Genomic DNA, 21,938 nt, shown 5'->3' on the forward strand with positions numbered 1-21,938 from the left:
GCACCCCACGAGTTTTGAAAATTTTGTGAAGATTCGTCAACCGACGCCAAAGTTATTGGGAAAAGAATGTTATATATATATATATATATATATATATATATATATATATATATATATATATATATACACATACATACATATATATATATATATACATATATAACATCCACAAGTACCGGTCCAACGAGTTACGGTCTGTCAGCGGCGGTCCGAGTCCGGAAACCGGTGTTCCGTAATTAATTCACACCCCAAATTCTCCTTATACTGAGAAAATACTCGGACTCCAAAGTCGAATGCAAAGAAGATTTAATCACAAGTGCAGAACGACGCGTTTCGCCATTACGGCTTGTTCACGCTCAAACTCGTAATACACTACTCCATGTTTAAAGTACATAAATTAAAAGATGGACTAAACACACCGAAGTGGGGAAGATGTTTGTCAAATTGGCGGCCATATTGTAACAGTAAAATACCGATACACAATAAGAAAATTAATTCAGCCTGTACATTGTATATGAATGTGGAGTATAAAGCAACTCGTCATTTGTTTATGATAATGCGCAGGATATCGTATAACACTTTTAAACAAAAATCGATAAACCTGAAATGTACTAAACAAATCATTGACATTATAGCCCAAGTGGGCCGAAATTCATAGATAATGCAAACTCCAAATCAGTACATAGGTTATAATACACCATAAAGTCACCAGGCTGTGCATGCTCAGGGTATAATAAAGTTTTCAAAATGTCAATGTTTTTTCAAATCGGCAACGTACGAGATAGCTAATGTTCGTAGTCTCGTGTGAATATCAAAAGACTAATGGAATCCATTAATCACAAACATCATCAAGCATCTTGCCCAAGTGGGCTTAGGTATATAAACACACCCAAAAAGCACACCTCTAAACAGGTTCTATTCTGCTTGCAATAGCCATCAACAGTGCCTGTATCTGGTATCCGATGAGGTTATCGGTTACCATGATACATCAACATTGTGTATACCCCAAAATTAGCAACCTCAGTGAGAATAAAAATTATATATTCATATACACGTATGAATTGCACATCACTCTTGGAATTCTGTCAGTACATTTGCAGCCACAGATAAGAAACATTACATCCTGAATTGTGCTTTTTGGGTGTGTTTATATACCTAAGCCCACTTGGGCAAGATGCTTGATGATGTTTGTGATTAATGGATTCCATTAGTCTTTTGATATTCACACGAGACTACGAACATTAGCTATCTCGTACGTTGCCGATTTGAAAAAACATTGACATTTTGAAAACTTTATTATACCCTGAGCATGCACAGCCTGGTGACTTTATGGTGTATTATAACCTATGTACTGATTTGGAGTTTGCATTATCTATGAATTTCGGCCCACTTGGGCTATAATGTCAATGATTTGTTTAGTACATTTCAGGTTTATCGATTTTTGTTTAAAAGTGTTATACGATATCCTGCGCATTATCATAAACAAATGACGAGTTGCTTTATACTCCACATTCATATACAATGTACAGGCTGAATTAATTTTCTTATTGTGTATCGGTATTTTACTGTTACAATATGGCCGCCAATTTGACAAACATCTTCCCCACTTCGGTGTGTTTAGTCCATCTTTTAATTTATGTACTTTAAACATGGAGTAGTGTATTACGAGTTTGAGCGTGAACAAGCCGTAATGGCGAAACACGTCGTTCTGCACTTGTGATTAAATCTTCTTTGCATTCGACTTTGGAGTCCGAGTATTTTCTCAGTATAAGGAGAATTTGGGGAGTGAATATATACATATATATATATATATATATATATACCTTGACAATTGACAATATATATATATATATATATATATATATATACACAGCAGATAGATGTTGAGTTAAGAATAAAAAATGTATACTTAAACCCATATGCACTTACCTTCTCAATATTTAGACCATTAATATTTTGACCAAAATATTTTTGTAACTCAATGTTTCTGTATTCAACATTTTAGTATGCAAGTTTTACACTTAGTGCTGTTCACTAAATGGCTATAGGCAAATGTACTCTCTGTAGGACAGCTCTGTGTTTTGAATTTAGGCTTTGCTGCTCAGTTTAAGTGGTTATTGACTGCGCTAACTCACAGTAGTTCTATAAACTTCCAGTCCCTTTATCTCACGTTTGCAGATTAGGATTTATTATTTCATCCCCGTTATCTTCCATTGCTATCGTTTTTTTATCGTTCGCTCCCTCTTATTTCTCCCTTGCCAAGGCACAAATTTGAATTAATGAAAAATAGGGCCGCGCAAAAAAATGAGTGCCTGTGCCCACCCCCTACAACCACTGACACAAATTAAGCACTGCCCGGAGGTATTCCAGGAAGAGTTCTTCTATTTAAAGACAGTTGCATCTATTTTCCCTTTCAACATCGCTTCCAAGTGTTTCTGGCTTTGGTTCAATTAATTGGACAATACTAGCAGTGTGCACCAAGGCTAAGAAACCACGATTTCTAGCCTCTAAAGGTTGGAGAATGAAGCCGCTCATAGTCTGAGCAAATCAAGAGAGGCCATTTCTCATCCAGCTCTGGCGAGGCTTCACTGGCTGCCAGTGATAAACATTATATTCCTTAATGGCCTATTCATTAACCAATGGTGAATTTATCGGAAGATAGGAAGGTTCAATGTTACATCACAGAAAATGTAAGATTTCGTGCACCAAAAGGAACCTTGAGAGCATGGAATATTGCAGTGTTAATTATGTCAACATAAAAAGAATCTAGCTGTTGGAGGTGCACCTTTTTGGATCTACCGCAAAAGCATGGTATGATCTATCCTGGGGTGTAAGAATAGAAGATAGCCACCTCAAGTTCGTAAAACACCACACATCTTGTTGTTTTGTGGCTAGGTATAGTCTTCCTGCTGTTGAGAGAAAGCTTATGTCTGCTTGATGAGCTGGCTTGAGCGCCAGTATGCCGCATGAATCTACACGGTCTGCTTTAAAAACATTGCATAACATAGAAGAGGTGGGATACATGGACAATACCAGAAAGGGCACCAGATCCTGCATTTTTTGGTAACTGTGACTGTAGATACTTAACATGAAATATTCACAATATTGAGAAAGTTGTTATAGACTGTGTACTCGGATAACTGAAGTACTCATGCTATTTAATTTATGTGAATCCATTTACCCTGCTGATAACAGCTGTTTCTTTCTTGCAGACTCTACCCTGGACCTGGCTAATGGACAGATTAAGATGGATAAGTCTGAAGATTTAGTTGACACAGTCGATGCCCATACATCTTGCTCCTGTGCAAGTCAGCTGTGTTGAGTGTGGCACAACTTCACATATGAAAACATTAGTGATTGACCTATAGTATTAAGTGACATGCTAAATTAGATGTCTACTACCAAATACTTAATCAAACTGCAGTGATCAATTTTTCAAATGTAGTTTGTTATAAACTATAAAAATATCACTGCACACTTTTGTAAATGCATAAACTGCTAATAAAACTTTGCATTCAAAACGTTTTCGTTGATGTCAAAATATTTTGTAAAGTGGTGAAACTTAGTCACAGGCACAACTGATTATTACACTCCCTCAACTGAGTCTCCCTTCATCCCTACGCTAAGTGTTGTGCTGGGCATGGATGGCATTGACCTACTCCTTCATAGCCACATCCATGGAATGGAGGACCCAGCATCATGGAGTCTCAACCAGAACAACCACATCTCTTTCCTACTGGAGAGTGACTGTACCAGCGCCTTGTGAAACTAGTCCACTGGTGATCCTGCATGGGTCTCTATGCAGGGTGAGGCTATGGGCAGGTTAAAGAGGCTGGTAACATTAAGTTGTTGTTATGTTTGGCCCACAAATGCACATCAAGGTATCCTATAAACCTATTGCCTAAAGACTCAGAATGTAGGTCACAACAAAGCATCTGATAATTGACACATATAAACCAAAAACGCTCTGTTTTTTTTTATTTTATGACCCTCACCTACTCTAGTTGTGGCATGCTTTAACATTGGGTTGCATCCTGGTCCTAAAAACCAGGATGGGCTCAACCATATTCCAGTGAGCACTTTGTCATATATGCCCAGCGGGATCTTCAAAAGGATAAAAATACTTCAAAACACCCAGGTATCCCTTCTTAATCATGGATGTATGTGGTGTGATGCAGGGGTATTATGGCCCTACAGGCTAATTTGCATTACCTTGTTTTAGCACCGGCTAGAAAAGAAACCGTAGGTGTTCTGGGCTTTCATCAGGAGGAAGTGTGTGCCATGGACATAGCTGGCCTGTTGTCTACTCTAATCTGTCAGTTGACCTAACTCAGTCCGTCTAGACATACAAAATAAATCATTGCAAATGCAAATGTGTACTCGCCCCAGTGTTGAGTTCCCCATGAGTAATAGGAGACAACATTTTAGTAGCCAATCCCTATCTGTTGCCACCATTTCCTCCATCCTCCTACCTATTATTGCCTGTCACTCTGTTGGGAGGGCCACTGCAAGCTGTCATCCTATCTTTTAGTGGAATGGGTACATCTTATCCATTAGCCTTTGCTACAACATCACTAGGGGCTCTCTAAGGAGGGCAATTATGTATGCCCTGTCTATTACATCCAATACCTCTTTCCAATATCTGTCCAATTTGTGGCAGCTCGAAAAGATGCAAAGAAGTGTTTCCTCACCAGTACAGCGGTGGCAGCATCTTTTGGGTTTTCTGCCCATTATACATCTTGCCAATGTATTGGCCACTGACCATCTGTCATCTCCGATTTGAGCTCTTTTTCCTGTCCTCTTTGTAGAGAGGTCGTATGCACAAACCATATGTCCTTCAACAAAACAGCTCAGACAGATTAGATGTTAAATCCATGTGCCCTTCCTTGAACTATATTAATTTCTCAAAATATGTAAGGGCCCTTGTATCCTGTTTCCATATATCCATATATCCATATATCCAGCTGCAGAACCAAAAGTCATATCTGGGTATATCAAAATGTCTCAGTTTCCAGATATCTGAAATCCTTTTAAACTGATCAAAGGGCTTGACATTTCCAGTATTAAACATTCTCCAAACTATGCGCGTTTATTTACCCTCCAATTCTTAACACTTGTACTAATCTAGCTGGGGTAAAGAAAATTAAACTGAAGAGTTAACTTTATGTTCATATGAATTCCATAAAACTCATAATTTCAATTTTCTGCAATTTCAAAGTGTCACATTTACAAACAGCAGGCAACTTGCGTCCAGTGGCCAGTAGAGACAGAGCCATAACAATAAGAGAAAAATACTGGCATTTGTTTCATGGTAGAAATTTAAAGTGATGAAACATGCTTCATAAAACTCTAAGATGTAATTGGCTTAATTAAAAGTGGAGAATAACATTGGGTGAATTAATCTTTCGTAGAAATATGTTTCACTTTAAATTTCTCCCATTTAAAAGCAAATGATTGTATTTTGCAGTTATGAATATGGCACAGTCTATTTGCCACTGGGAGCAAGAGGCCAGCTGTTTGTAAATATGAAACTTTGAAATGGGAGAAAATTAAAACGAAGAGTTAACTTATTCATTAATGTAACTTTGCATTTTAATTTTCTCTCATTTAAAAGAATTCAGAAACATCACTATATTTTCACATTCAAATATTGATTTGACAAAGTCTTTATTTTAAGATTGAACTACCTCAGTGCTTCAGTTCTTCAGTTCTTCACAACTGTGTCCGAGCCTTGGTCATAAATCTGACTGAGCACTGCTCAGTATCATGCCCTGCTAACTGTGGCCTGATGAGAATGATGTAATATAAAGACAGCCTTCAATGGGATCCTGTGCTTATTCAAAAATGAACACAAGGCTGGAAGCTACTCTGAAGCGGTCTGCAAGAAAAAGGTAGCTCACGGTCAACTAGTTGGAGACACCTGATCTAAACGTTTTGGTGCCCATTTTCAATGCATTTGTGATATCTATACAGTTAACAGCCAGACCTAGCATACCGGCCAATTTCAGGAGAGTATTCTCCAAATCATATCTTCCATATTCTGTAAAGATTTTATAAAAATCTCCAATCTTGACATTATATTGATCGGAATACAATAGAGTTAGCAATTTGTTTGGTTCCAGTTGAAGAGTAGACCAAAACTTCATTAAGTAATCCCAAACCTGCAAATATTTTAAAAACTTTTCTTTTCAAATATGATACATGTCCTGCATTTCTGTAAATGACCACAGTGTCCCCTTACAAAATAATTGTCCCATAATTACAAGTCGTAATTCAGCCCAGTTCTTTATAATCTAATCAGAAAAATGCTATGGAGAAGAGGATGACAACAGATAAAATACTGATTTAATTGCAAATGACCTAACCCACTGATTCCATACATCTATAGTACAAGTTATAGTCTTAAAACAGACCATTTTGTGATAGTTTGGATCAAAGCTAGCCATAAGGGTTTCCTAAAATTCTGACCTAACCCTATATGAAACATCATGTCAAACTTATTGTTTACTTCTGTACAATAATTTGAAATCTGCCGTACCATTATAGCCTAATGACATAGCTGAAAGTCTGGTAAGGCTAATCCACCCCTCACAATATGCAGGGTGATAAATCTAAATGCTCTTCTAGCCTTATTATACACCATATAAAACTATTAATTGGTGATTCAAGTTGTCGAAAAAATGTATTAGGAATATGAGGGAGAAACAACCTTGAAAGGCAGCTAAATGTAGAGCTGTTGTCTTTGTGTTTGTTTACTCCAATATTGAACTTCAAAAATGTAACAGCCTATTTTTGTAACCTTTTCGTTAACATAATTTAGCATTAATAAAGCCTTTCATTAAGTTGCAATGTTTAGCAAAAATACATGCAAAACAAGTCACAGAGCATCGACCAACATTTATCTGAAGCCGTTGTCAAATCGCACAATGAATGTGAGTCCAGTTCTCAGTAGCTCAAAGGTTGCATTAATTACTCTCCAATGATAAAGGCAGACTTTAATTTGGTCCGCTGGGAGTGTTCAGACAGTTTGGTTGCTAAGGTGATTGAGAGAGTTCAGTGCTGTGAAACTTCATCTCCTGAGGATATATAAACAATGCACAAATCTAAACCGTTCCATATACATACAATCATGGTATTATTTAGGAGCATTCAAATATACCAGCTAATAATAGGGTTTTAGTCAGACCTGTCTGCCCGCCTGATTCAGAAACAATGCTGTTCATATCTTGACTGTATACTGTATATATATATATATTTATATATATATATATATATATAATTTTTTTTTTCACTAAAAAAAACAAAGGTTACAGTGACGTTATAGTTAGGCTCAGATTTCACTTGTACAAAACCAGTGAAATTTAGCAGTTATAGTTACCTGAGCTATAACTTATGTCCCCGCAATGCACTGCTTATGACCTCACATATTATATCACTCATGACATGGTCAGTGACATCACTGAACACATACCAAATGACAACAATGGTGACATCATCAAGTGAGTGTAAGTGTTTTTAAGACTTAATGGATGTTAAACATAAATAACCTACTACAAAAGCTAAATTAGTATACTAGGTGCACTACTATTGAGTAATACTACTTCTAAGATATATTAGCTGAGTAGCTGTGTGACTATGTATCCTTGTGTTTATGGGTGTGTAAGTGCCCGTATGGGTGTATAAGGGTGTGTGTGAGTAGCTGTCTGGGTGAGTGAGATGCTGTGTGAGTGACGATAATGGTAAGTGAGTGAGTGAGTGAGAGAGTTAGTGAGTGAGTGGGTGTGTCAGTGGCTTAATGGGTGAGTGAGTGGTGGTGTGAGTGGTTCTATTGGTGGGTACGTGGGTATGTAGTGACTGCATGGGTGAGAGTGTGTGTCTGAATGTCTGTGTGAGTGAGTGACTGTGTGTAAGTGGCTGCATGAGTGAAAGAGTGGCTGTTTGAGTGGGTGTTTGGTTAAGTAGTATGAATGTGAGTAGCTGTAATGGAGAATAACTGTCTGTGTGAATGGCTGTATGGGTGACTGAGTGGATATGTGAGTACTTGTATGTATGTATGTGTGAATGGGTATGGAAGTGGTTGTGTGAGTGAGTGTGGTGGTGCTTGTATGGGTGAGTGGCTGTGTTGAGAGGCTGCATGGATGAGTGAGTGGAATGTGAGTGACTGTGTAGGCAAATAAGTGAGCGTCTTTGAGTAGCTGTATGGGTGAATGTATGGATATGTGAGTGGCTGTATGCATGGGTGACTGGTTGTTTGAGTGAGTGAATGGTTATGTGAGTGGCTGTACAAGTGAGGGAGTGGGTGTGTAAGTGCCACTACAGAGGAGTGAGGGGGGTGTTAGTACTGGTATGGGTATGTGAATGGGTATGTGAGTAGTTGTGTAGGAGTGGGCATATGAGAGGCTGTATGGGGTATAAATGGTTGTGTGAGTGGTGCAGTGGATGATGTCATGAGTGATGCCATGAGTGATGTCATCAGTAGCATCATCAGTGGCATCATCAGTGGTGTCATGAGTGATGTTATAGTTCAGGTGACTGCTGAATTTCACTGGTTTTGCATGAATGAAATCTGAGACTAACTATAACGTCCTTTTTTTCAGTGAATCGCCACGTTTTTAGAAAATCTACTTCCTAACTATATTGCCCTGAAACCTTTGGATTTTTCAGTGAATTTCTAAGGTTTTATAATTAGTAGTCGTGTTTGCAGAGTGATGGAGAAAGGGGGGGCCTCCAGACAGCTTTCAGGAATCCTGTGGTGTTGGACTTACTGGACGTAACAGGAGGGCTTCTGAATCCCAAGAACCTTCAACATCCAAGAGGACCTAATCCCCCAACCAGCAGCATGCCAGGAGGCGCATTTGGAGAGTGGTCGGCAGAGGGGGTGTGGCCTCCAAAGACCTCAGAGCAATCCATTGTGTGGGAGTTACTGGAGGTAACAGGAGGCCTTGCTGGCCCCTAAGTACACTCTAGAGCCAAGGGGACTTTATCCCCCAACCAGCATTGCGCCAGGAGGTGCATTTGCAGAGTGCTTGAGAAAGAGGGCATGGCTTGTAAAGTCCTCTCAGCAATCAAGCAAATACAAGTATCTCTTACTGTAGGTAACAGGAGGGCTTGTTGTTGCCCTAGGAGCCTCAGCATCCAAGGGGGCTTCATTCTCCAACCAGCAGTGTGCCAGGAGGCATGTTTGCAGAGTGGTGAAGAAAGGGGGCGTGGCCTACGAAGACCTTGCAGCAATCCCGTTGTGTGGAGCTTCCTCGAGGTAATAGGAGGGGTTGTTGTTCCCAAAGGACCCCCTGCAGCCAAGGGGGCATCTTCCAGCAGTGTGCTGAGAGGTGCATTTGCAGAGTGGTAAGAAAAGGGGCAGGGCCTTCGGTGACTTACCGGTCCCACAACTTCTTAAACCTTTATTAAGGGATGGGGGCGCGTGGCCCTCCTTCCCTGGGCCAAATTGGACCCTGGGGACCCAATCGCCCAGGCCGATTACAGCCCAAGAGACCCCATCCCCCGGGGCCCAGCCTTTTCTTTTTTACAAATAATTATTTTAATAAAGGAAGGGGGCCGCGTGGCCTGCCCTTTATCTTTTTTCAATGTCTTATTTTAAAACATGGCACAGCCCTCCCTGGACCATTTTGGCCATCGGGACCCCATCCCCTGGGGCCTGCCCACAGTACTGGCTATCCTGGTCCCACCCAGGGCACCCAGTTTTTCACATTTGGGACTGCGTTGGAGCTGAAGGACACCATGGTCCCTGGAGGCTCCCCGCATCCTACAGGAGCCGGCATTGCTTTTGGACAGAGGGAGCTGCTGAACATGCAGCTCCCTCTGTCCACTTTCAGCAAGCAAGAGCATATTTGATGCCCTTGCTTGCTGAAAGCGGAGCAGCGTTTGCTATGGCTTAGTTGGAGCAGTTAAGCTCCTGCCAAGCCATAGCAAACAGCTACTGCCTGAGGGTGGGCACATTGGGAGGTAGCAGGAGCCAGCCCTAGGGGGTGGCAGTCCCAGGAACATCTATGGCTCCAGGAAGGGGACTGCGTGGCCTCCTTCCTTTGCAGATGACAGCCCAGGGGAGGTTGTGGTTGCCAGGGATGTGGGGGCCATGTGGCCCCAACTTTCATTTTTACCAGTTGCCCAGGGAAGGAGGCAGGCCCCAGGGCTGTAGGGGAGACTGACCCTCCCCAGCATTAATATTACATTTTGCCCGAGGGAGGTGGCAGTCCTCTGGGCTGCAGGGGCTGCATGGCCCATGGCACCCCACATTTCTATTATCTTTTGCCTCAGGGAGGTGGCAATCCCTGGGGCTGTGGGGTGGCACACGGTTCTCCCCACATTAATAAAAACATTTCCTTTGGGGTCCCAGGGGCTTTAGGGATCTTAGGAGGGGTAGCCCATGCACACCCTCCTACATATTCGGATATGCCCCAGGACATGGCCCACCCGGGGGCCGATTAGAAATGAAGCGCAGTAGACCATGCTTCATTATTTTGTTTTTTGTCCTGATTCACAGATCCAGTATGACTCCCGCTGAACTAGTTTTTTAATGATGTTTTGACGCTGCCCCCTTTTCTTTTTTTTTACTCTTTTTTCTGTGACTAAGAAAAAAATTTCACATAGTTTAATACTGCAAATTAGTGCCATCTTAGAGTGGCCTTCCATGCATGGATTTCTTTGGCTTTACTAGCAATCGTTCAAAAGTGTGCATGTAACAAAATAGCATTCCACTTTTGTTATTCACAATATTCATTTTTTATACTATATAAATTCAAATTCGGGCCTCATTTGAACACATTTAATAGTTCCGCCCCAGTGGGGTTATGTAAACCTAATAAAAAATAATAAAAAGACTGCCCCTGGCAATATCAATCATCTTCTCACTGTGACCTTCAGTACAAGATTCAATAAAAATTCATAGTTTTACATAAAACTATTTCCGTCATTGTATAATAGTTTTCACACTGGTATTAACAGATTGCTACTGTATTGGCCACCGTAATCATTTAAAATCTTAGGTATTCTACATGGATACACACTGTATCGTTTCACCCAAGTGGGCTTTTCTCTTATAAACCATAATATAGTACTTTTGTTACTCAGTTTTATCATAGTATTAAAACTATTCAATTATTATCCATATATAATCAAAGCAGTATTGCTGGTTTGATTATATATGGATACTAGTTGATTGGTTTTAATACTATGGTAAAATTGAGGTAACGAAACTGACACTCCAGTAGAAGTAGTCTCTATGTGTGGCTATTAAATAGTATTCCATGCTGCCAAAATACTTTATAATACACAGCGTGCTGTAAACATGCACCACCGGCGATAGAGTCGCTCGTGAATAACTCGACGAACACAGAGGAATATATATATCAAGGGGAGAGAGGAGGCAATACGTAATGCCTGAGTAAAGGAATCCACGAAAGGCTTTTAAACACTCTTCAGGGCACCCGAGCTGGCATGTGGCCCGTGTCCATACAGTTGGGACATCACTGGATGTTTGGAGTGTGTCTATCACAGTATAGACCCCCAACTGGACCACAACTACCAGCATGCATCTGCTCAGGACAGAGACTGCGTAAGGACAGTATACCGTTCATTGGAGGAGGGGCGTAACAGCATTTAACCAGGGACGGAATTCACATCACCTGTACCCTGTCTGACCCCCTGAAGGAGCGTGGAACCCGTGAAATCCGGCACTGATGAAAGCCAATGAAGGCTGAAATACGTATGCCAATCGTTTCATGGACTGCCAGCACCACGCAAGATACTATCATTAAAGCCTTTCAAAAGATCCCGGAGGTGTCGTGCCTTTTCTTCATTTGGGTACAGGCGTTGGTTCAAGATATATATATATATATATATATATATATATATATATATATATTATCTACTGGCGGTCGCCAGTAGATAGTTATAGTTAGGACCGTGTTTCCATAGGAAATCCGCAACATTCTATTTGGAATAACTTTGGCGCCGGTTGACGAATCCTCGCGAAATTTTCAAAATAGGTGGGGCGCTCCGCTCCGCTCCTACCCTGAAAGTCTCGGGGGGATTCGTCAAGCGGGGGCTGAGAAAAAAGGGGGGTCCCAAAACGCATTTTTCCCATGCAATTTTCCATAGGGACCTTTAGTCCGAGGTACAGCCCGAACGGCTGAACAGAATTACTTGAAATTTGGCAGAGAGGTAGTCCTCAGCTCAGGGATGGGCCTTTTGCATATATGGTGTCAATCTGTTCAGTAGTTCCTGAGAAAATCAAAAGTAAAATCACATATATATCTGGGCGGAGCCTAATGACACATCTCATCGTGAGATCTGATTGGCTGTCAGTACTTCATCCAAGAAGTGTTGGCAGCCATCTTGGGACCAATATACATGATAGCACCTCATTAAAAAGCATTGCAGTTAATAGAAGGTTTTAAGACTTTAGTTACATTATAAATCATTTGGTGATGGTACCATACTCATTTTAGGAATTGTGGTGTCTTCTAAGGTGATTTTACCATGTGAAAAAGCCTTCTGCTGTGATATCATGAACCATGTTTGAGAGAAAACTATTTTCTCATGCTTTTCCCACAGAGGTTTGGAAGGTGATCTATAAGCTAAACTGAGAGCATATTTTCTGTAAATTCACATTATCTTTCTCAGTCATGTAAGAATGAAGTCTGACATTCTCAGTAAAACATGTACATCCAACAAGGGCAGAGACTGTCAGTTGATTCCTTTGTGTTCTACTGCAGCTTCCCAGAGTGCTCCAAAGAACAACTAGAGCGCTAACAGTCTTACTTATGACAAAAGTATGGCACACCTGAAGCCATCTTGATTGGAATAAAGTGGTAACACTTAAAACATTTAATTTACAAAGGAACAAAATGAGGGGGTTCATTTTGCCATATAAATTATGATTAGTGCTGCAGAAAGAAAAACTAGGGCACATTTTGACTTCTGAACTCCTCTTTTATTTCATAAAAAAATTCTGACATGCAGACTGAAACATGCACTTTGAATACCAGCAGCAGACTTGCCTGGTGAGCAGTAGCTTTACTACAGTGATCTAATGAGCAACTAGAGTGCTAACATTCAGAATTTATGGAAAATGTGTGACACATCTGAATGTCTTCTTGATGGAATCAAAGTAAAAAACTGAAAGTATTTCCTACTGAGGAGACTGTAGTAAATGAGGAAATTAGGAAACTTCATAACAAATAAATCTCCCAAGATGGCCCCCAGAGACAAAAGAGCCCAAATGTAGCCCAAATATCACCCAGAAGTATAGCCCAATGACAGAATGTCCCAGAGTGTTCTTAAGAACAACTAGAGCGCTTACTGTCTTACTTATGACAAAAGTATGGCACACCTGAAGCCATCTTGATTGGAATAAACTGGTAACACTTAAAACATTTAATGTAAAAAGGAACACAATGAGGGGGTTCATTTTGCCATAGAAATGATGATTAGTGCTGAAGAAAGAAAAATTAGGGCACATTTTGAGTGACTTCTCAAATCCTCTTCTATTTCATTAAAAAATTCTGATATGCAGACTGAAACATGCACTTCTAATACTAGCAGCAGACTTCCGTTGTGAGCAGTAGCTTTACTACAGTGATCTAATGAGCAACTAGAGTGCTAACATTCAGATTTTATGGCAAATGTGTGACATATCTGAATACCTTCTTGATGGAATCAAAGTAAAAAACTGAAAGCATTTCCTACTGAGGAGACTGCAGTAAATGAGGAAATTAGGAAACTTCATAACAAATAAATCTCCTAAAATGGCCACCAGAGACAAAAGAGCCCAAATGTAGCCCAAATATCACCCAGATGTAGCCCAAATGTAGCCCAATGACAGAAGTGTGCAAAACCCTTATTTGTTGTGTATTTGCAGTTTTATATAGTGCAGACTTGTCAGGTATTGGAGTGCTTTACATGAGCATCGGTTACATCACACAAGATCAAATTCATTTTGGTTGTAGACATGGGGAGCTTAACTGTTTTGACCAGAATCACAGAATGTTGAGCTGAAGCAGAAACTCCAACCTGGTTCCCCATTTGCAAAGTCTGCAGCTCTGGAAGTAACACCACACCCTCTCCCCTTGGATGCAACATTTAATCAAGTGGTCAACTGGATAAAAAAACTAAGATTACAAATAATTTAAAAGTTCTTTGTCGCTATTTGAAAACTCAGAAAATATGTCCTCATTTTAGTTTTTTAGAGCACTAACCATAATTTTGATGCAAATAAGACCCTCTCATATATGTAATTTCTAAAGGAAATGCTCTAGGCATTACAGTTTTGATTACATCAAGATGACGTCAGGCGTTCCACACTTTTGTAATAAATATAGAATGTTAGCAATCTAGTTGTTCATTGGGATACTGTTGAGAGGCAGAGGCCAGGGGCACGGACTCTGAAAATTGAAGGAAGGTAGGAGAGTGCAGAGGCAACAATTTGACCACACCGGGCAGGCAGGAAGGGCAGTGGCAGCACAACAGACTATGGAGGGCAGTGGAAAGGGGGGCAGGGGCAACAAACCAACAATACAGGACTGGCAAGAGAGGCTGTGGCAATATAATAGACCATTGTGGGCAGAAGGAAGAGGCAGCGGTCATACAACCATACATGCCAACAGACCCGTTTCAGCCAGGAAACGTCCAATGTGGTTAAGCTCAAATGGGCTTTACTTGATCTGTTTCCTGTCTACAATCTTCTCTTTTTCAATGTAACTCAAAGGGGAAAATCAATACCCGAGTTTTATTTCAAAATCTCCCTCTTACCAAGTTCAAAATGTTCGCAAGTATGGTACATTGGATCATGGTAGGCAGGAGGAATTGGGGTAGGGACATGGACTTGGATAACAGAGGACAGGAGGGACATTGAGAGGTGCACCAAACTGACCCTACAGGGCAGGCATCAGGGTTTGCAGCAGCACAATACACCACACAGGGCATGCGGGACGGGAGTGCAGCACAACAATCCATAGAAAGCAATAAAGAGGGGACAGGACCATGCACATGGACAACAGACAACAGAGGGGAAAGAGGCAATGGTAGCTAGCTGACCATAATGGACAGACAGGAGAGAAAGCAGCAGCATAACAGACCATAAAGGGCAGGAGGGACGGATCAGGGGCATTACAATGGAATCGACAAGCCAGGAGGGAGGGAATAGGGGTCTGCACATGGAAACAGAGGGCTGGGGGCAAGGGGGCAGGGCAGGAGCAGCAAGATGACCATGGAGGTCAGGCAGGATGGGCACTAGAAACAAGACACACCATGGAGAGCAACAGTGAGACTATGATGGCATACACACAGACCATGGAGGGAAGGTGGGAGGGGGTCAGGAGCAGCTAGCTGACCACACAGGGAAGGTGGGAGGGGCCATGGCAGCACAGACGACCATGCATGGCAAGCGGGAGGGTAAGTGGCAGCACAATGGCTATGATGGGCAAGAAGGAGGGTGCAGGGGCATGCACAAAGGACCATGGAGGATAGAAAGGAGGGTCAGGACCTGGGCACAGACAAGAGAGTTCAGGGGAAGGGGCCTCACAACAGACTGCGCTGGGCAGGCAGGAGGAGCAGTTGCAGCACAACAGACCAGGGAAGGCAGAAGGGTGTGGCAGTAAAATGGACAATGGAGGACAGGAGGAAGGGGATAGGGGCATGGCATGTGGACAGGCAGGGTGGAGGTGGCAGGGACAGGTTACAGTCATCTGACAATGCTAGGCAGGTGGGAGGGGAGCTCAACAGAACACTCAGAGTAGATAGGAGTGGCAGGTCCATGGAACATGGTAGTCAAAAAGGATGGAGCAGGGGCATGCACAAAGACATCGGAGGGCAGGGGGAAGGGGAATGGGGGCAGCAAGCTAAGCACAGAGGCTAAGCAGGAGGTCAATGATGGGCCATAGAATTGGGCAATGGAGGGCAGGAGGAGTGGACTGGTACATCATGCTAAATGGAGGGCAGTGGCAGCTCATCAGACCATGCATGGCAGGAGGGAGGAGGCTAGTCCATGGATTCAGACAACAGAGGATAGGGAGGAGGTGGATGGGGCAGCAAGCTAACTGTTCATAGAAGGTGGCTATTAGGAACTTTATTGTTTTTAAAATGTGTGTCTGTGCGAACTACTTAAAATATGAACAAGTATGCAGCATAATCTCACTTTCATTCAGGAAGAAGAGGACGTTTGGGACTGTGACTCCAGGCTCACTTGGAAGAAACATCCCCTGACCCTCCACCCCCCATCGCAAAATCTAATGCCCGTGAATAGGGTAGGTGGACGCAGTGTTATATAGAACATGGTCCTGAGAGCACGATTGAAAATGAAACTAGATATAGTATATGGTATAAACTATGCACCAAAAAGTGTGATATAAGATGAACCGGGCCTTGAAATATAATATGCAATACATTGAGCGCAATGACAGATTCATTGGAGAGCGTGAGATAGCACAGGCACTAGCGCTTGCTATATGATATGCGCCTTGGAGTGTAATATGCACAGGGCAGTGTTGTGTAACCTAAGTAGTCTTTAAAGTTGTAATATAAAATATGTGCTGGGTAGTGTAACATTGCATATGCACTGTGACAAAGATATGGATCCCAGATTATAATATGTATGGCATAGCGCTGTGCTTTTAACATAGGCATCGAGGAAGGCACGTTAGATGGGGCAATATAACCCGTGCGAAGGCAAGTGTGGCATGACATATTCACGGGGTGGTGTTACAGTGCACATGGGCTAGAGAGTGTCATAGCATACGCACTAGCTGGTGGAATACAACACAGAGGTGTGTGGCACTCGGCGGGCACTGGTGGGTGTAACACAGCATTGGGCTCAGCCAGGAGCACGCTGTGACTCTCAAGTGAGGTTTGTCTCCTTTCCAGAGAGTAAAATAAAAAGTATTACACATCCGGCGGTGGATGTGTGTTTTATTAACCGTGAGGGGGTTTCTTGCATAGTTTGGTCAAATTTTTGTCGAATCCCCTTTGAATGGCTTGGTGTGCATGTGTATTAAATGTGCCCGTCAATAGCTACCCATATTTGTATAAATAAACAACAAGGGTGTCTACTTGGAGAGTACCCACCAGCGGGTGCGCCGGGATTAGGCACGGTAGGGTGTCAGACATGTCGGAGCTTCACTAGCGGTGTGAATACATTCTACGTGGATTAATTGTATGCATAGTCGCCTTTTTTTAATGAATATCACGCAAATCGTCATGGTGATAGGTACATACGGTTTGTCCAGCATGTCCTAGGTGTTTCTATAAATATATATTTTTTTAAAATAATAAAAATCAAAGGCCGGCCCCGGGGCCATAAGTGGCCTGAGGAGGGGGGCAGCACAGCCCCCCTCCTAAAGAATAAAAAACAAAAAATAGGCCATGACCCAGGGGTTGGGGGTCCGATTAAGGCCTTGGGAGGGCCAAATTAATTTTTTTCAATAAAAAAAATTAGGGTGCAGGCCCTGGGGGATGGGGTCCCCAGGGCTAATAAATTAGAAAAAGAAAGGGGGCCACACAGCCCTCCTTCTAAAAAAATAAATAAATAAAAGACCGGCATCACGCCGGAGGCCACGCCCCCTCCTTGCAGCACTCTGCAAACGCGCCCCCTGGCCAGTTGTAAGTTGAGGAATTAATTCCGTTCAATACTGAGGGTCCCTGAGGGCCAACTAGCCCAACAGGTATCTCCAGTATGCGCCAGGGAGCTGCGTTGCAGACAGGTGTTCTGAGGCCATGCCCCTTTTTACACCTCCATGCAACGCAGCTCTGTGGCGCTTACTGGAGGTACCTAGTGGGCTAGTTTGACCCTAGGGACCCTTAGGATTCAAGGGGACTTAATCTCTCAACTCAGAACGGCCACAGGGCGTGTTTACACAGTGGTGAAGGGAGGGGACGGGGCCTGAGGTGACGTGTGCAAACACGCCCTGTGGCACATTTTTAAGTTGGGGAAATAATTCCCTTCCAATCCTGAGGGATCCTGGGGTCCAACTAGCCCACCAGGTGCTTCCAGTAAGCACCACTGCTCTGCGTTGCAGAGAGGTGGTGCAGGCCGTGCCACTTTTTATACCTCTCTGCAACGCAGCTCTGTGGCGCTTACTGGACGTACCTAGTGGTCTAGTTGGACCCTAGGGACCCTCAGGATTCAAGGGGACTTAATCTCCCAACTTAAAACGGCTACAGGGCGTGTTTACACAGTGGGGAAGGGAGGGGACGGGGCATGAGGTGACATGTTCGAACACGCCCTGTGGTGCGTTTTAAGAGGTAGTTTTAATCCCCTGCCCTATTATATACTAGGGGCTTACAGAGGAGGTCATGTTAATCACAGGGGGACCCCAACGCATAGTGTGCCCTAGTGTATTGTGGTGTTTTCACTGTATTCTGAGGGTCTTTTAACATAGCACTGGCTCTAGGACTGGTTAGTCAGACTCAGTTACCACCAGTATCCGTCTGAATAAGTTGAGGGTACAGGATGATTGTGCAACAAGGCTTGTTTCTGCTCTTCTTTTTGTTCTTTCTGCACGTTATACTTCTTCCTGCACTTTTCTTCGTCTTTGATGACTTCTGTTGCTTCTTTCTGCATTTCTTTTTTTTCTTTCTGTGCGTTTTTCCTTCTTTCTTCACATGTCCTATCTCTGTAGGCATAGCTAGAAATTAGCATTTAAAAAACCTTTGAAATTCACTGAAAAAAACATAGGTTTCAGGCACGTTATAGCTAGGAATTAGCATTTAAAAAACCTTAGAAATTCACTGAAAAAACCGATTAAGGCCTTGGGAGGGCCAAATTAATTTTTTTCAATAAAAAAAATTAGGGTGCAGGCCCTGGGGGATGGGGTCCCCAGGGCTAATAAATTAGAAAAAGAAAGGGGGCCACACAGCCCTCCTTCTAAAAAAATAAATAAATAAAAGACCGGCATCACGCCGGAGGCCACGCCCCCTCCTTGCAGCACTCTGCAAACGCGCCCCCTGGCCAGTTGTAAGTTGAGGAATTAATTCCGTTCAATACTGAGGGTCCCTGAGGGCCAACTAGCCCAACAGGTATCTCCAGTATGCGCCAGGGAGCTGCGTTGCAGACAGGTGTTCTGAGGCCATGCCCCTTTTTACACCTCCATGCAACGCAGCTCTGTGGCGCTTACTGGAGGTACCTAGTGGGCTAGTTTGACCCTAGGGACCCTTAGGATTCAAGGGGACTTAATCTCTCAACTCAGAACGGCCACAGGGCGTGTTTACACAGTGGTGAAGGGAGGGGACGGGGCCTGAGGTGACGTGTGCAAACACGCCCTGTGGCACATTTTTAAGTTGGGGAAATAATTCCCTTCCAATCCTGAGGGATCCTGGGGTCCAACTAGCCCACCAGGTGCTTCCAGTAAGCACCACTGCTCTGCGTTGCAGAGAGGTGGTGCAGGCCGTGCCACTTTTTATACCTCTCTGCAACGCAGCTCTGTGGCGCTTACTGGACGTACCTAGTGGTCTAGTTGGACCCTAGGGACCCTCAGGATTCAAGGGGACTTAATCTCCCAACTTAAAACGGCTACAGGGCGTGTTTACACAGTGGGGAAGGGAGGGGACGGGGCATGAGGTGACATGTTCGAACACGCCCTGTGGTGCGTTTTAAGAGGTAGTTTTAATCCCCTGCCCTATTATATACGAGGGGCTTACAGAGGAGGTCATGTTAATCACAGGGGGACCCCAACGCATAGTGTGCCCTAGTGTATTGTGGTGTTTTCACTGTATTCTGAGGGTCTTTTAACATAGCACTGGCTCTAGGACTGGTTAGTCAGACTCAGTTACCACCAGTATCCGTCTGAATAAGTTGAGGGTACAGGATGATTGTGCAACAAGGCTTGTTTCTGCTCTTCTTTTTGTTCTTTCTGCACGTTATACTTCTTCCTGCACTTTTCTTCGTCTTTGATGACTTCTGTTGCTTCTTTCTGCATTTCTTTTTTTTCTTTCTGTGCGTTTTTCCTTCTTTCTTCACATGTCCTATCTCTGTAGGCATAGCTAGAAATTAGCATTTAAAAAACCTTTGAAATTCACTGAAAAAAACATAGGTTTCAGGCACGTTATAGCTAGGAATTAGCATTTAAAAAACCTTAGAAATTCACTGAAAAAACCATAGGTTTCAGGGGCGTTATAGTTAGCTGGACTTTTCACTCATACAAAACCATAGAAATTCCCCCGTTATAGTTAGTTCAGCTAACTATAACTCGAGCGCCCGCAATGCACTGCTGATGACGTCACATATTACATCACTCATGACATGGTCAGTGACATCACTCATGACATCACTCATGACATCACTGATGACATCATCCTTGTGATAGAGTGGCAGACCTCCTCTCCCCCTAATATAACCTTTGATACACACATTCAAAAATAGAAATTAAAAATTTCAAAACAATGGACATACCAATACCAGTTACAACAACCTACTCAGTAATTATAAGATCCACATCCACATCCACTCATTCACCAACAGTCCTATACACTCACTCATACATGTACTCACTCATCATATGTACTCATACACCTATACATCCTGTTACACAACGCCACTCATCCATAAAGTTACTCACACACATAGTCACTCATGCTAATAAAGAATCAAACATCTGTTTACCTGCATATACAGTTAGACACACACCACCACACTTGCTTGTACAGAAACTTACACATACTTAGTCTTTTAAACAATCACTTATAGAAACACATACTTATTCATACAGTAACTCTTTCAATCTCTCACTCTCACATATACTCACTTATATACACCAATAGTCACATATACTAGTTTAAAACATATGTAGTTACTCATAGAGACACTATTTAGACAGTCATTCACTCACTAACACACCCATGCACACACTCATCCACCCATACAGTCCTGCACACATGCTGTCTTCAACACATACAAACAGTGAGTCACTCATTCATGCACCTATGCACTATGTAATACCCCCCACCGAACCATACAGACATCAGGCACTTATACTGATACTCAAAAACCAACTAATAACCTATATAGACACTCATGTAGCTACTCACCAACCCATGCAGCCACTTATACACAAAGTGAGAGACTGATACAGATATTTACATATTTAAACATTACTCACTAAACCATGTATTCAATAAGATACACTTAATCAGTCAGTTATACAATCAATTTTTCAAAAACAAATCATCCATTTAGACACTTATATACCCATTTATTCTTCCATCGACCTTGAGATATACATATATAAAACATATGTAATTTTCAGAAATACACATTCACTGGATGATGACATCAGTGATGTCATCAGTGATGTCATTTGAGATGTCATCAGTGATGTCATGAGTGATGTCACTGACCATGTCATGAGTGATGTAATATGTGACGTCATCAGCAGTGCATTGCGGGCGCGCGAGTTATAGTTAGCTGAACTAACTATAACGGGGGAATTTCTATGGTTTTGTACGAGTGAAAATTCAAGCTAACTATAACGCCCCTGAAACCTATGGTTTTTTCAGTGAATTACTAAGGTTTTTTAAATGCTAATTCCTAGCTATAACGTGCCTGAAACCTATGTTTTTTTCAGTGAATATATATATATATATATATATAGTACCTACTGGCAGTCGCCAGTAGGTAGTTATAGTTAGGACCGTGTTTCCATAGGAAATCTCAAAATTCTATTTTGAATAACTTTGGCGCCGGTTGACGAATCCTCGCAAAAGTTTCAAAACTAATGGAGCGCTCCGCTCAGCTCCTACCCTGAAAGTTTCGGGGTGATTCGTCAAGCGGGGGCAGAGAAAAAGGGGGGGTCCCAAAACGCGTTTTCCCCATGGATTTTTCCATAGGGACTTTAGTCGCAGCTACAGTCCGAACGGCTGAACAGAATTATGTGAAATTTGGCAGAGAGGTAGCTATAAGGTCCATGAAGTGCCTTTTGCAGGTTTGGTGT

At 42.4% G+C, this 21,938-nt stretch overlaps 1 protein-coding gene and 1 long non-coding RNA gene across 3 annotated transcripts in view; one reads left to right on the forward strand and one right to left on the reverse strand.

Moving 5' to 3' along the window:
* The window catches only part of LOC146834637 (vitellogenin-A2-like), a 97,935-nt gene extending 94,414 nt beyond the window's left edge, over window positions 1-3,521 (forward strand). For both annotated transcript variants that reach the window (XM_085602106.1, XM_085602107.1), the window contains exon 35: window positions 3,213-3,521. In XM_085602106.1, the coding sequence (XP_085458232.1) occupies window positions 3,213-3,322 (110 nt within the window). In that variant the 3' untranslated portion in view covers window positions 3,323-3,521. The remainder of the gene's footprint in view (window positions 1-3,212) is intronic.
* Window positions 1-21,938, reverse strand: part of LOC146834638 (uncharacterized) — a 135,868-nt gene that overhangs the window by 64,767 nt on the left and 49,163 nt on the right. The gene's annotated exons all lie outside the window — the stretch shown is intronic.

This window comes from Triturus cristatus, chromosome 4_2, assembly GCF_964204655.1.
Source record: "Triturus cristatus chromosome 4_2, aTriCri1.1, whole genome shotgun sequence".
Classification (NCBI taxonomy): Eukaryota; Metazoa; Chordata; class Amphibia; order Caudata; family Salamandridae; genus Triturus; species Triturus cristatus.